Source organism: Phyllostomus discolor, chromosome 9 (genome assembly GCF_004126475.2).
Source record: "Phyllostomus discolor isolate MPI-MPIP mPhyDis1 chromosome 9, mPhyDis1.pri.v3, whole genome shotgun sequence".
NCBI lineage: Eukaryota > Metazoa > Chordata > Mammalia > Chiroptera > Phyllostomidae > Phyllostomus > Phyllostomus discolor.
The window spans coordinates 12,421,373-12,437,763 of NC_040911.2; the positions used below are offsets into that span (position 1 = coordinate 12,421,373).

General features: G+C 38.7%; 1 protein-coding gene across 2 annotated transcripts in view; it reads left to right on the top strand.

Annotated features, from left to right (window-relative positions):
* TXNL1 (thioredoxin like 1) overlaps window positions 1-15,028 on the top strand; it is a 28,808-nt gene extending 13,780 nt beyond the window's left edge. The window contains exons 4-8 of one of the 2 annotated variants that reach the window (XM_028524065.2): window positions 1,103-1,225; window positions 3,167-3,236; window positions 4,566-4,738; window positions 6,701-6,805; window positions 13,334-15,028. In XM_028524065.2, coding sequence (XP_028379866.1) covers window positions 1,103-1,225; window positions 3,167-3,236; window positions 4,566-4,738; window positions 6,701-6,805; window positions 13,334-13,363 — 501 coding nt within the window. In that variant the 3' untranslated portion in view covers window positions 13,364-15,028. Of the gene's footprint in view, window positions 1-1,102; window positions 1,226-3,166; window positions 3,237-4,565; window positions 4,739-5,021; window positions 5,106-6,700; window positions 6,806-13,333 lie in introns of those variants that run through there. The other variant, XM_036010174.1, reaches the window with a different exon arrangement.
* The last annotated feature ends 1,363 nt before the right edge of the window (window positions 15,029-16,391 follow it).

Sequence of the window (16,391 nt, forward strand, 5' to 3'; positions counted from 1 at the left end):
GGAATCGTTAAATGTCACTGTCACAGGGGAGCAATCGGCAGAGTCAGGATGTTAGAAATCCATGGGCTGAATGATTAGAAAAGGGATTTAAGAGATGTGTTAACTGAATACAGTCTTGGTACTTTTTTTGCTCCTTACTCAGAGTCTAACAATTCAACTCTAAAACATTTGTGAGACAATTGAGGAAATTTAAACACTGGTATTGGGCGGTGTTATTTTTTGACAGTATTTTTTTTTTTAGTTTGATAATGATATTGAAGATTTTTTTTTAATGAGTCCTTATCGCTTAGAAATGTTATACATACTGAAATGTTTGAATGAAATGACAAAAGACTTAAGATTTACTTGAAAAGAACTGGGAATGGTTGGGGGCTGGTCACAGGTGGAGGTGAAATAAGAGTGGTCACGAACTGGTATTTATTGTAACTGGGGGGCAAACAGTTCTCCTGGGTACATGGAGTGCCCTGTATTAATTCTGTTTATGGATGTTTGAAGTTTTCATAGTAAAAACAGTTTAAATCCATATTTGCTAGTCTTTTTTAATCTAAGTCCTTCATGGATATATGTTTAAAGAAACCATGGCCACTAACAGGGAGGTAGGCTTTCTTTGGATCTTACAGGTATTTTAATTTGCGTATTTTCTACTGTAAAGTACTGATACTACAAAAGTACCAGTCAGTGTTCCATAATCTTAGTGTTAAAGGCTTGGTTTCTGATGCCTTACCCAATGGGCTAAGCCTAGATTTGGCTTCAGTAATGAGTGGCAGATCTCAGTCAGAAACTCAAATGAAAAGATTACTATCAAAGTTGTTTTTTAAAAGATTTTATTTATTTTTAGAGAGAGGTGGGGAGGGAGGGAGAGAGAGAAACATCAATGTGTGGTTGCTTCTCATGTGGCCCCCACTGGGGACCTGGCCCTCAACCCAGGCATGTGCCCTGACTGGGAATCAAACAGATTACTATCACAGTTGTAATAACTATTTTAAAAGAGACATTTTCTCTAAAATTGCCCAACCTTAAGCAAATAACATATTTAAGTTTTTACTAAGATTTTATACCAAATCCAAATGCTTAGCCTAACGTCTTCATTTAATATTTTCAGATGGACTTAATGCCTTTCGTTAACAAAGCTGGCTGTGAATGTCTTAATGAAAGTGATGAGCATGGATTTGACAACTGTTTACGCAAAGACGTGACCTTCCTGGAGTCTGATTGTGATGAGCAGGTAACTGAGTGCCTCGGTTAATGAGGGTTTATAGTGATCATCAATACTGATGCCTGCTCATGTTTCTTTATCGTGTTTCCATTTCCTGGTTTTACGCCTCTTTCCTAGGTGATGCCTCTTCCTTTCTTTTTTAACATTTTGGTTTTCGCCGACCCCTGCCTTTGGGTGGTGCAGACCCACCCGCTTTCTTCTGTTCCAGGCCAGCGGCCAGGAGCTCGGGGAGGGTCGCCAAACTCTTGGTTGGCCCCACTGCCGACGTGAGCCGCCACCACCCTTCCCTGCTTTTGTTCATTCTTGCCCTCCCCGTGTACGTCTCACTCACGTCTCACTCACGCAGAAGGAGCACTTCCTGTGTGTCTGGCCCTCGCTCCCGGCGCACACCTGCAGCGCGCTTCCCTAGACTTCCCGCCTTGCCGTCCCAGAGGAAGTCGTGTGGCACTGCCTCCGTCGAGCCGCCTTTCATCTCGACTGTTATTCTCCTTAATTGACTTTCTGTTCCACCGACTGCTCTGTGCCCATTCCAGTTCGTCTTCCACATGTTTGCAAAAGCTGTGTTTTTTTCTGAATGTGAATCTGATCCTGCTTCTTGCTTAAAGAGTTAAAGGATTCTTCACCGGCTTCAGGAAGACAGTGTCAGCATTTTCTCTTTAAACAACAAAACAAAGAAACAAGCAAAATATAACCAAAGACACTGAAATAGAGAACAGGCTGACAGTGACCAGAGGGGAGAGGGGAGGGAATTTCAGGGGAATTTCAGCGGAAAAGGGGAAGGATTTGCAGGAACAAGTATAAAGGACACGTGGACAAAAACTAGGGGTGGGTGGAAATGGAAAGGAGGTGGGGAGGGCTGGGTAGGTGAGCTGGGTTGGGAGTAAAAGAAAGTTGTACTTGAACAACAATTAAAATAAATTTTAAAAAGTTTTTCTTTTTAACATTTTATTTATTTAATTTTAGAGAGAGGGGAAAGGTAGGAGGAAGAGGCAGAGAAACATCAATGCGTGGTTGCCTCTTGCGCATCCACTACTGAGGACCTGGCTGCAGCCCAGGCATGTGCCCTGACTGGGGATCGAACTGGTGACCCTTTGGTCTGCAGGCTGTCTCTCAATCCTCTGAGCCACATCAGCCAGGGCCAGCATCAGATTCTTGCTGACTTGATCTGTTTCTAGCTTTCACTCTCATTTCCCTTTCATCTGTGGTTCAGATCCCCAAACAAGTCATGCTTATTCTTTTTGACACACTATTGCAACTTCAATATAAAAAGTACTTATATAACCAAAGGATTATAGTCCAAAGGATATAGGTTTTTTCTCAGCAGACAAACCAGAATGATTCTAAAACCATAAGTCTAAACCCCAGTATTTGTGCTCCAACAAGAGCTACCTTATTGTATAGCTTTGGGAATATTTTTCAGACTGCGTTCATACTAGATGGTGTTTGGAGGTGACTCTAGAGCTTTAAGAATCCTCTTCTCTTGAATTTTGGATGATATAAAGTTCATTTGAGGGCTGATCTCTCCACATAAGCTGTGAATTGTCTATAAATTGTTAAGTGACATGGGTACATGTTTGACAAACAAACCATTCTGAAAAATGTTAAGCTGACATACTAGCATAAATATTTTACTTTTTATTTTAATTTGGGAATTTTGTTGGGGTTTATAGAGAGCAGATTGCTTGCCAATTTATAGGTTACAAGACCTTAGGTTCTTATGCATAGTTTTAATGAGTTATTCCATTAAATTTGTTGTTGTCATTCCCTTATGTGAATAATATTGTGTTTTTCAAGTGTCAGTATAATCAAGTGACTTTCAGCTTACTGACTTTACATATTACATTGAGATGAATTAAAACTTTTTGCCCCTGAATTAATTCTACTTAGTTGTTACGTGTATTCAAGGTGTTCAAGAGCTGTTTTAAAATTAAACTATTATTTTCTTAACAGCTGCTTATTACTGTGGCATTCAATCAACCTGTTAAGCTTTATTCGATGAAATTTCAAGGGCCGGATAATGGTAAGTGATGGACGGTTTTCCTCTAAACTAACTTTCTGCTCTGTAGACCTGTCAGCAGGCCTACTTCTGTTTATTAAGTAGAAGTAGGATATCCTTGTTTGGGGAGAGAAATTGTTTTTGTAACAAAGCGAGGGTGTAAGTGAATGGGTAAATGATGTGAGATTTATTTCTAAAGTTTTTAATTTTAGAATTTAAGTTTCCTCTTAACCTGAAAGCAGGTGAACCCTTTCTTTCAGTTATTACTCTGAAACTCTAGGTTCGAAATAGCCATTTCCTAGGATCAGAACTGGGAGATAACTTATTTCAAACTCCTGTTACGGGTGATAAAACTAATGCTTGTGCCATGTTTATAGATTCATGTTCTTTACACATATGATGCCACAAACATGGTTGTAGAGACTTGGCATTTCTCTTTTTATTAAATGAAGACTTTTCCTCACTCAGCCCCTCCCTTTTTTTCTGTTTCAGTTGAGGAATTTTGCAGGGGGGAGGCTGGAGTGGAAGGAGGGTGGAGGGGGTAAGGACTAGATGTTCTTTTAGTTTTGTTTTTTAATTGATTGGAAGAAAGAGCCTACACCCTACTTATCAATTAGCATTTCCTTCTCATTTGTTATTCTGAATTTTTATATATTAATGAACTTTCCTTAGCGAAACTGTCTTTATTTTGAAAATACAAAGTGTTTGTAAAAACAAATGCTGTAGTAATGCACATTTAAGCAGTGTGAATATTTTAGGATTCTTTAATCAGCCCAAAAATATGGGTCTTAGATTGTACCCTGAAGTTAAAGGGACTAAGATACTCTATAAATGTGATTTTACCACTGAGCACATCTTAATTTGTAAGATGAAATTTGGCAATTTGTATAATGAATCGCCCTTTGGCTAATGGTGTCACTGGTAATGCTTTCCTCCTAAGTAACGAAATGTGCCGACTGTTGGCAATTCCAAGACCCAGCTCCACTGGGACCTCGTTCGTGAAACTTGTTCACCTGCACGTACCGTCAGGCCCCAGTGCTGCTGTTCTGCACCTCCTCCCTGGCAGCACGGCGTGCCCATAGTGCGTCTGTTGCACTGGAGGGCGGGAACTTTGAGCACGTGTGTGTGCGCGCACGTGTGCATGTTTGTATGTGTTTTAATCTAGAATCCCTAGAGTGCAGTGCTAGCAAGCCGAGGAATGGCTATGAAAGTACCTAGACTGTCTTAGAATTCCTGATGATACATGTAGGTGTGTGCGTATGTGCTTACATTTGTGTAGTATGAATGTAATAACACAGGTAGGAAGACACATGTTTGGTTTCTAGAGTTTCATTTTATTCTACCATTTTACAGGTCAGGGTCCTAAATACGTAAAAATTTTTATCAATCTACCCCGATCTATGGATTTTGAAGAAGCAGAAAGAAGTGAACCAACTCAGGCTCTGGAACTAACAGAGGATGACATTAAAGAAGACAGCATCATTCCACTGCGCTATGTTAAGTTTCAGAATGTCAACAGTGTAACTGTAAGTAGCGTTTCGTTAGGATTTGTGTAATGGCTTTGTGGGTGGCCATTCATGCTGAACTTAGTGATTCTAAATGATCTTTTAAAGTAGTTATTTGTCCACTTGGTTTGAGATACTAAAAATGTATAATGAGCTAATTAAATTTTCTTCTTAATTTATCTGTGTGCCCTAAGGGGAAGGACAGGTTAATTTTAATTTGTGGATTTGTCAGTTTGCTGATTTGATACACATTTGGCAACTGTTGTTAAAAGTTTATTCTAGAACATTTATACCTGAACTGAAGATATTTGTGCTTTATTATTCATACCTGGTAATGAATGATACATTTGTAAAATCGGATGCACTTTTCTAGAATACTGAGTTTTTAATAATGTAGTGGTCATGATCTCAGTAAAAATAACTTTGAAAAGATAGTTTGTTGCTTCTTAGCAGTTGTTAACTGCTTCTGTGCACTTTGGTGTTGAAACCCAGCGTGCACTGTGCGCTCCCCGCCCGTCCTTCAGAGGAGGGCACAGGAGGCTTAGGGTGGGACCCTAGCAGGCCCGGAAAAAGAAGTGGGAATCAGCCTCGTCCCTGAGAACAAGTCATGCCAAACTAGTGTGATTTCTTTGCTTTAGTGGAACGATCCTGGCTCTTCCAGATTAAAGACTGCTGTTAGCATGTGTTCATAACAACACCTTCGCCTTAGTGCTGGGAGGAAGGCAGCTTTTATTGGAAAAGCTCTTCCAACCTAGAGATCCTGACGTTCTCTGTTCGCCTCTGTCATTAGAATCACAAACCACAGTTACTTGTGAAAGGCTCCAGTCTTTATATGCTGTGTCCTCTCTCATCAAAATTTTATTTAAGACACAGGCAGCATGTCTGTCACTTTTTTTGGTGATAAAGTTGAAATTGAACTGACAGTTTTGATCAGAGTCTAATTAAAGTAAGTGGATGAATTTTAAAAGCAGCAGATATAAAAACTGTTGTGCTTAGATTCAAAGAGCATTACAAATAAAGGAATGGAGAGCTGGTTTCACAGTCTACTAATTAATTATAGACTTGACGTTCTTAATTGAGCAGTTCACTTTGAGACGAATCTGTGGTTGCCTACACAAACCACACAAGCTGACTGATGTATGCAACCTGTGAGTGAAAGAAGTCTGTTGTCCAGGTCAAGGTAGAGAGAGGCGATAGTATTCAGTAGACAGCATCGAGAATGTTGTGTTCTAAAGTACGGAGTGAATTAAATAAATCCAGCAGACTGAAAAAGGACCTATGGATAAAGCTTCTGTCTCCTGACACGCTGGGCAAGGGGAGGGTCAATAGGAAGTAGCAATAGTCAAGTGTAAAAAAACACAGGGTCCGGCAGAAGTAAGGCCTGCTTGAGTGTGGTTGGTAGGGTATTAATATGAGTGTGCTTGAGTGTGATATTGTTATGTTACAGAATTACATGCTTACGATTTTGTAATAAAAAGGGACGTTATTTGTGCTGGACCTTGTATGAGCATAGTGTAGTTTTATGAGCTGGTTTCCAACTCTAATCTTTCTTTTACTATTCTAGGAAATTGAATGAATGAATATCAGAAAGAATGTAACTGCAGAAATATTCCTCAGGGAAAAACTATAATTTTTATAAAATTTCAACAGCACCCGGCTAACTATAATTGTGAATTTCATATTCTTGAAACATTTTGTTTTAAAGAATTTAATCATGACCCAGCCACGCCCTCACACTAAATTACCAAGAACTGTGGATACGGGTGTTCGGCTGTGACGTCCCTGGAGTGGGTGCGAGTAGCAGGGCGAACAGTGGGATTAATGTTCCCGCGGGAGCACTGGTCTCAGGGTAACTGGGATCGCTCCTTACAAAGAGTGGAAGGTTCAGTATGTTTATTAGTAATCCAAGGAGATCAGTTAAACTGGAGGCATTTTTATGAAAAAGGATTGTAATTACTGTAAACATTATTGTTTTTTTGGTAGATATTTGTTCAGTCCAATCAAGGTGAAGAAGAAACCACAAGAGTTTCGTATTTTACTTTCATTGGTACTCCAGTCCAGGCAACGAATATGAATGACTTCAAACGAGTAAGTTTGTTGAAACGATATTTAGGGGAAGTAAAATTATAATTTTAAAGAAATTGTTTTATAACTATCAGAATCCTGTCATAAGGTTAAACTAGAACAGTAAGTTCTCCTAGTCATATTTTTAGATATGCAACTAAAAGAAGTGTCTAATAAAAATAATAAGTCCTACTGATAAAGTGTCTATTAATGAATGGCATCCAATTAAAAGGGTAAAAATAATTGGTTACAGAAAGTAGTTAGGAGTAATGGAAAAATAGTCAAATCATTATTATTAGTGAACTTTTAAGAACTACTGATACTAAGATTTGGAATATCATTTCTGATGAAAATATTTAAAATGACTTGTATAATTTTAATAAAAAACAATGGACTTAATTTTATTGCACTGAGATGTTAACTTTCAAATTATGTGCGGAAAGAACATTTCAGAAAATAAGTTTTTAGTGAGCAGATGTGTGTGTATACGTATATATTAGTATATATGGAAACAAACATTCTGAGATTTGCAAAGAATTTATAAGGTACAGGGGATCATTAGGAATGAGAACATTTGTATATTCATGGAATTACTTCCGATTGGTAACAGTTCCTTATGGTGACTCCTAAAATATACAACCACAGATCATAAAATTACCTTCGGGAGCTTCATCTGCACAGAGCCCCGGAGCTGCACACAGGTGAGCTCTGCGGCAGCGTAGGAGATACAGTTATCACCACGTTTCTGGTGGCTGCACCTGGCAGGCGGTCTAGAACTTGAGATGATTATAAAAGAAGAGTTTCCCTAGGGCTGGCCAGTGACCTCTGTGCGGGGAATCGGAGCCATAGAACATGCTGAAATCTTACTCTTTTTGATGGTGTCGACAGATGTAATTTTAATTCAGCTATAGAAAAATTCATAAAAATTTTATGACATTAGATGACCTTATAAAATTATACTGTTTTTTTAGAAAATTGATGACCTTGATTATAGATACTTTAACCAGGCATTTTACCAGTACCATCTTCCTGTCTTTATAGTGCAGTGAACTTTTGGGAGCTGTAGGAACAATCGTGTACTTAGAGCTGTCATGTTAAATGTTTGACATATGTACAATGACAGGTCAGGAGAAGCAGAGATTAAACATCTACATTTTTATGATATGAAATATGCTGCACTGGGAAAATGTGTGAGCAACAAAGATGTTTTGGCTGCCTGGTTTTTTACTTTGCCTGCTTGAATTAAATTCCATTGGATTTAGCTTTAACTGTTCCTTGCACATTTTTAGCTTAATACTTTCATGAGATCTATTACTCTAAGTCCTGTTACTTTCTCATACCAGTAACTCAGCTCTGGCTTTCTGCTTCTCACCTTAGCCTATGCTGTTGGATTTCCGTTTTGTTCCTAAGTAACCACTGCTTTGTCTTGTCCATCTTACTACCAGCCTGCCATTCATTCGTTTTTCTAATGTGCATTAACCATTGTCCACCTGAGGTCTGTCTTCACCTGTTTTTGACACCTCCGTCTACCCCTTCTGCACTGGTTTTTCTCTTTTCTGACTGCCAGACTGCCTTTTTGCAGACTGTCTTTAGGATGGCAAAAGTGTTAGATTATTCTTGCTTGAAAGTATTTGTACTTGTTTAATAATTTGGCTAGGTATTCATTTAATTAAATACTTCTTTACCTTACTTAAAATTATTATCATGCCCTGGCCAGTGTGGCACAGTGGATTGAGTGCCGGCCTGTGAACCAAAGAACCACTGGTTCGATTCCCAGCCTAGGGCACATGCCTGGGTTGTGGGCCAGGTGCCCGGTTAAGGGCGCGTGAGAGGCAACCACACATTGATATTTCTCTCTCACTCTTTCTCCCTCCCTCCCCCTCTCTTAAAAATAAATAAAATCTTTAAAAAAATAAAATTACTATCGAGCAGTGCTTGTCAAATTTTTTGGACCCCGGACCCTTTTATACTATTAAATATTCTTGAGGACCAATAAGAGCTTGTGTTTCTGTGGCTCTACCTGTCTAACATTTACCATTTAAGAAATTAAAACAGAGAAATTAAAAAACTATTTACTTACAAATAATAAACTCATTGTATATTAACACAAATAATACTTTTAAATTGTATATACTGTATTTTGCTGTGTATAATGCACACTTTTTTGCCCAAATTTTTGAGGGGAAAATAAGGATGCACATTATATATGGGTAGTATTAACTCCATATTTATATAAATGTTTTTAATTCTTGTATTTATGCTTACACATGAAAAGTGTGACTCTAGGAAGCAGTAATGATATATGTATGCAAAATAATATCCTGGAATATGATGATTGGTTTTGTTTCTAAATATAAAAATTGAATTAAAAAATTAAAACAAAATTTTTTTTCCTGAAAGTTTGGGTCAGAAACGTGGGTGCGCATTATACACAGCAAAATATGGTATTTTCCAAAACAAAAACCGGCTTAATGAGGGGAAGAATGTTGTTTTATACTTGTACAAATTTCTTTACTATTTAGTTTCATTGAATTCTCTTATTCTCCTATCTGTTTTTTCATTCAGTCAGTTTTGCTGTCACAGGTATGTGGCCTCTCAAGAACTCCATTGTACACTTGTGAGACAATGACAGTTAAAAAGGCAAATAACAATTTAGCATTATTATGAAAATAGTTTTTAGCCTGAAGACTTCCGAAAGGGTTTCGGGGACCCTTCCGGGGCCTGGGCCACACCGGGAACTGCTGCGAGAACAGTTGAACACTGGGTGGATGTGGGCTCCTCTGTGGGGTTCTGGGCTTCTTCGCCCCGTGCTGTCAGTGCTTGATGCGTTTTAATTGGTTGAGTGGTTTTCTGACATAATACTAATATTACATTACATTTCCTTTTAATAATTTCTGAGTGAGATTTGTTCTGCCTGTGTAATTCATTGTCCTGCAGGGTTATTTCTCATTTTTTAAAATATTTATTTTGCTAAGTCAACAACGTTAGTATAGGAAAATTGCAATAAAATTAGTGTCTTTTAAACTAAAATTGGCCAGTTTGGTCCTTGTATAGAGCCGCCTATAAAAACTCGAGTTTGGTTGAGTTTGGTTGAGTTTGGTTTCTAGTGAAGGAGAGGATAGATACTCGGTACGGTCTTTGCGGGACTGTGCCTGCCGGGTGCAGTGGTGATCCCTGTCTACAGTGAGGTCATGTTCTTGAAGAATAATCCATAAACATCTAGAAAGCTAATCAAGTGAATCAAGCATAGTTGAAGCTTCTCTTCCTCCACAGGGTATTCTCATATCTTCCAGGCCAGTGTTATTTCTTTTTTCACAACGGTGCTGGGGAAGGAAGAATATTTTGTGAAGGAAGAGTGTCGTGAATTCAGCTTGAGGAGTAGGAGTGGATGGAGGAGCCAGGATAGCAGTGGGCACTCTAGTTAGAATGGAAAAGAGGAACTTCCCGGGACAAGTCAAGTGTGGCCCTTCTTTCCCTTATTTAGTCATTCTGAATTTTAAAGGGATTACACATAGTAATTAGAATTTAAAATTTAAAATAGATTTAGTACATATTTTATCAGCACAGAGAAGAAAATTTTGATACCTCTGTGTAGTGAAGTTATATAAAGTGGTTTAATGAATGATAAAACAGGATCATTTAGCATTTTCAGTTTACATTTTTATGTTGTGTGAGTTGTTCTAGATAATTTTAGTTTTCAGAATGTCACCGACCTCCTTATGTCACTCAGATGACAGAAGCTAAGGTAACACTAAAGAATCTTGGATGTGGGTACAAATCTTAGACCCCCTTGCATGCCACTGCAACTTTGAATAAGGTTGTACTTTGAAGGTTTGGCAGACTAGAACACACCTTCCGCTTGTCTTTTTTTTGGCTCATAATTACAGGCATGGTGCACAGATTATAATATACACTTAAGCCATTTGCTGTTGTAAATGGATCCTTTGTGTTGCAGAATGAAAAGCTTGCCATCTTAATTGGAAGTAGATGTTTTCTTTGCTAAACTATGCTCTGTACGTGGATTGCCTTATTTTAGTGCAGAAGTAATAAAAGATAAGGACAAAAACGGGCAGCCTCGAAGGGGCTTCTGCTTCGTAGGGAATGAGCTGCACGTGAAGAGCGGAGCAGGTTCTCTCTCACTGTAATACAAACAGACTTTTCTAAACTGGCCATTCGCCGTGTCAGCTATTCTTGTAACATTTCTGTCTGTTTATTTTTCAGCTTTTTTAATCCAACTCAAATGAACTAAAACCAGAAGATTTTTAAAAAATGAAGTAATATAAAGACTGACCTTATCTCACTCCCCTCCTTGCTTCTCTGCTCATCTTGCACCTGCCCGCTCTCACCCTTCCCATGTTCTCATCACTGCTGGCGCAAGACCTCTCCAGCTTCTGTCATCTGGACCGGCCTCACTGTTCCCTAGCTTCCTCCACCATCTCTGTCTTCAGACCCCACCAGTCCTGCCGCGCCGCGGGCTTTCATTCTGTTTCCGTTGTTGTTTGGGGCTTGCGGCGAGGTGCTTCGATTTCACTCCCACATGTGTGGCTGCCCTGACGTATTTAGAACTCTCTCCCGTCTCATATTTAATTTTGTATTGCCTTTTGAGAAATAATGTTGCAATAAAATCGATGTTGTTGTAAATGGTTTCAGATTTAACTAGTTGTTGGATAATATTTTAATTCCATCTGAAGTTTAACTTTTATTTTTAGGAACTATAGAATCATTTTGGAAACCAAATACAGACTGTTGTATCAAGCTCGTTTATACTGCTAGTAGTATAGTATATTGATTAGGCTGTAGTTGAGAGATGGGAGTATTTTCCCTCATTGGAGCTGCAGCCCAGAAATCATTTTGCTTACTAATTGTGGGTGTGTCCTATGCTTTGCCTACCCACATGAGCTCAAGGCCAGTCGAAAGACTTAGGGACTGAAGATGAGGCTGGTTTAAAATATTAATATAGAAGAAAAACAGACTATTTACTGAAGAAATATTTTTGACATCTAATTTTGATGTACCTAGACTTTTGTTTGTCTGGGGTGTTAATATAAAAACTTAAAATGAATAAAAGAGCTTTATGTTTGGGGTGAGAAAATCCATATTGGAATGTTAAATTTCTTCTTTTTTACAGAGAGTACACATTGGCAAGTTGAGAGCTATCAACCTGTGAAACAGTATGCAGATTTGTGTCTTCTACTGTATCACATCTGCTAAAAGATTAATTTTTAATACTAGTTTCTTTTGCTTAATCTAATAGCTCTGCGTTCTGCGTGCTCTCAAATGATACAATGATCAATAATGCTTTCAGTGTTTACCTGCTTGAATTCATTCATGATACAAATGGTTTCATCTCCGTTTCTTCTTTGAAGAGGCCCCTTACGGCTATTAAAACCTGCATTTCTTACTCCCATCCACATACTCTTTTCTGAGATGATCCCCTTAGCATCTTCCTGGCTTTTTGGGCTTTCTAACACATGATTTCCTTGGATTAGTGAGGAGTTCTTTTAAAGTAATAACAGTGGTTTTACTTGAGGTGGGGAAAACAGCAGTTCCAGCGTTATATGTCTGGACACTCAGTGGAAGGGATTTTCTTCTCTTCTCTCATGAAGGACATTGACTCAGCCGTTTATTATTTTAGGCCAGTTTTGCTTGATTCAGACAATATCATTTGGAAAAGAGTCAGTTTAAAATATGAAATTTACATTTATAAATGTATATAGACATTTTCCTATACAAATATATACAATAGCTTGCACGTAGATTTCTTTTGAGGCATTCTGCTTATGAGAATACATTATTTAATAATAAACCTCAGGTTTGAAGTAAACTATTCAATTAGAACATAGTTTTAGAAATTTCCCACAGAAAATTTGTTTTCTAGAACTTGGTAGAAACCAAGTTTATTTATATTTTTATGCTGCCACATTTATAGCAACTAGGACATTTTAAAAACCTTCTAATCAACAATTTTTCTAATCATTGACGGATTTATTTTTATAGTGCATTTATAGAAACCAGGGTTTCTTAAAAATAGAAGCTAGGCAAAGTCAGTCATTTTTTAATACTTCTATTACATGTCTACATATTGAGAGAAACATCTAGAAACCTGTCATCTTGGACATGAAGACCTAAGTTTAGCATACTCTTTCACTTCTAGATTGTTTGACATTTGATTTCTAATTTTCTAAAAATAGTATGCCACATATGTTTCACTCATATAGCATCATCTTTTTATTAATGTCTCTAAACTGTCAACCTTGTTTTGAAGAATTGCATTACTTTTTCCTAAAACAGTGTGGGGAGCCAGCAGCAGCCTGCATGCGGAGTCTCTGACTCCTCGAGGCTGGAAGGGGCGGGGCGGGGCGGGGCGGGGCGGGCAACGCGTGCCTCGCAGTGAGCGTGGACTGCATGCCGGAGAAAGTGCGGGGCAAGAGTTAACTCCAGGTTTCAAAGATGATGACCAATTAATACTGTTTTGTAGTGGTATTACTTTGAAGATAACCCCTATTTCTGAATCAGTAAGATGTACATATAAAATTATTTTTGTTTTTCTAGGTAGTGGGCAAAAAAGGAGAAAGTCACTAAGGTACCGGAGACACGGGAAGGCCACGTCGCGATCAGACCCACAGCTCCCGGACGACCGCTCGGTTCTCGCCAGAGACTGTCACAATTCCATCCATTGCCATTACCGATAAATCATTGCTTTTGTCCCGAAGATAGCACTAGTTTCTATTGTAATCTTGTTACATGCAATTGTAAATAAAAGTCACTACTTTTGCCAAGCTTAATTTTTGTCCTTCTAAATAAGTATTTCTCTTTCCATTCCTTTGAAAATTGGCGACTTTTGATTTAGAAGAAACTGAAGTGTCAGCTAGCACATGAAGCTAAAGCTCGTTTCTCTTTTCGGAGGAGCCACACTGAGCTAGGGAATGCAGGCGCACGTGCGCCCTCGCGCGCAGACGCGCGGAGCGGGCGGCTCCGATCGGTGCCTCGGCGCGGCCAACCACGTTCGGATGAGTCCAAACTCACGTTTGCTGAGCGGCGTCTGGGTGCCTGGGCTGTAGAAACTTCTCAAATGACAAACTACCAGAAATGAAACAAGCGTAGTGAGATTTAACTGTTCTCACCTAAAACATGTAGTTAATGAATCCACAGATTGGACTTCCTTCTGGATGAACTTTAAAAATTGGAGTCAGCCATTTGCTTACTAAAAGAGGTGTGTTGAAATTTGACAGTAGAGAAAATACAGAACTCAGAATTCACGAAGCAACATGAATTAATGTCCTCTAATCAAGTATTTATTCTTTTAACTACCAAAAGATGCAGTATAAATATTCAGAAAACTTGGTTTAAGGTTGAAAATGAATTGGCCAAATGTGTGTGATGAAAAGGTCTTTCATAAAAGGCTGGCAAAACAAAACATCTATCTTGTTCCTTATTGCTTTTTTTTAAATCTTGAAACTGTAATCTGTGAAGTATTGGTAAATCTAATGTTTTAATTTTTAAGGTTAAAATGTAGTATTTTAATTTCTCTATTTTAAAAATTCAGTGTTTGAAAAGAGTACGTAAGACTAATAGTTTTAATTCAGTTAATTAAATAGTAGGTTTGAGGGCATTTTTGTCTGGGGATATGGTGGAGATACCATTTTGCCTTTGGGAGACCAATGTATTTATACACATTCATGAAAACAATTACGTGTCAGTTTCTGTGTGAAATTTGGTCACTTTCTGAAACCCCAGTGTCATTAGATAATGTTTAGTTCCTTTGTACGTGAGCACATGGACTGGTCCGTGGTGATTTCTGTGTATCTTATGTATTTCATTTTTGTGTTGCCTTGGGTCACGGGAAGGCAGAAGGGCAAGAAATAAAGGTTTATAACACTCCTTAACGTAGACCATCTCAGATTAATCACGCCTGAAATTAAGGATAAGGTTGATGTCGAGAGTTCGGTTTTACAGTTTGTACACCTGATCTTTTTAATTGTTAAAGTGCCTCATCTGAAGTATTGCTGACCTCATCCTATTTATACTTGACAGTTTAGAAACCTAGTGAAGGTAATTTAATATTTGTAAAGGATTGGGCATCAGATATATATTGTCTATGTGACTTTTCTATAACTCACTTGGTTGCATTATGCAAGCATTCCATAATTATTCAAATTGTTAATAGTGAAAAATGAATGTTTCTAGGTAACTGTAACGTGTTTCACTATGGGAAGTTTTACAAATAAACACGCATAGTTGACATTATTTAAATTACCAAGCGGAAATGCTGATGTTTTCTCCTAAAACAGTGTATGTGGATAAATACACATACACATCCGAACATAAATACAACGTAACACACACGGCACTGAATGGTCCGGATGACCGAGAAGAGCATTTGAAAAATGTAACCCTACTTTACCTGAAGCCGTCCATTAGAGAGTGTTTTCTGGGAAACCGACACTAGGTTTATGCATGTTTCGTCAGACCCGGGCAAAAAAAAACTTCACAAAACTTTCCCCTTCGTTTTGCGTATTTTGTTAGATTTCGCATCAGGATGCATTACCTGAAGCGAAGCAGCGATGAAATGCCCTGTCCGTAATGGAAACAAAAGTGTTTAAGGGCAGAGTCCTGGCCAGCAGCAGGCCGAGGGCAGGAGTGGCACGCAGGCTCCCAGACCCGGGAGCCCATGGGGGGCACTTGGGGTCCATGCACCCCAGGCTGGTCCCCAGTCTCACGTGGGAGGCAGCCACCTAACCTGTTGGAGTTGACATGTGACTTGAAATACACATCTGCCACCTTTGTCTCACGGCTTGAGCACGTGTACTACGTATTGTCTGCAGTGTTCACGGGTGTGCCATTACTGTACACCATAGCATTTTACATATGGCTGCCATCAATACACTTGACATGGGGATTTGCTTTTTTACCTAAAGGAGTTCCGATCTTCACACGTCCTCCTTGATGGCTAATCTTTAATACTGTAGTAAGAATAAATTGGACTGGAGTAAATCAGTCAACTTAAACCCCGTCCTTTGTAAGCTCTAAAGAATGAAAATTTAGGGTTTACCCACATTGCTTGTATTTATCTAGTTCAGTTTGGGAGGTTAAATTTTGTGAAGGTATATATTTCTTCTGAAATTGGTCATTTCTAACCTTAGGTAAATCTTGTTTAACGAAAGTAATAATTCACTGAGTGCCTTTTAGAGGATCCTGCTGAGGAGTAGGATCTTTGAAATCTGAATCTGTGCTCCCACTTGTACGCTGTGCCATTTTGAGCAAGCGGCGTTCTTGGAAGCTTGAGTTTCTTGTGTAAAAATAGGATCATTACCCCTTAGGTTTGTTCTGAAGATCAAGTGTGTGTAATTTTGTGTCTGAAACAAAGGTAAGCACTTAGCTTCTGTACCCTGCTGTCTCATCTCGCTGCCACTGATTTTTAGTCCATTATTTCTTGCTTAGTATAATGCACTAGTCTCCCAGTTGTCTCCGTGCCTCTCACCTGGTCTCTAATGTATCCTTCCCTGGCTGCCAGTTACCTTCCCTTTTCTGGTCTTCATGATCTGATCCCTCCCTCACTATTTCCTTTGTGTCTGGCACTGTAATAGCAGTTCCCAGAATGTATCCTGTT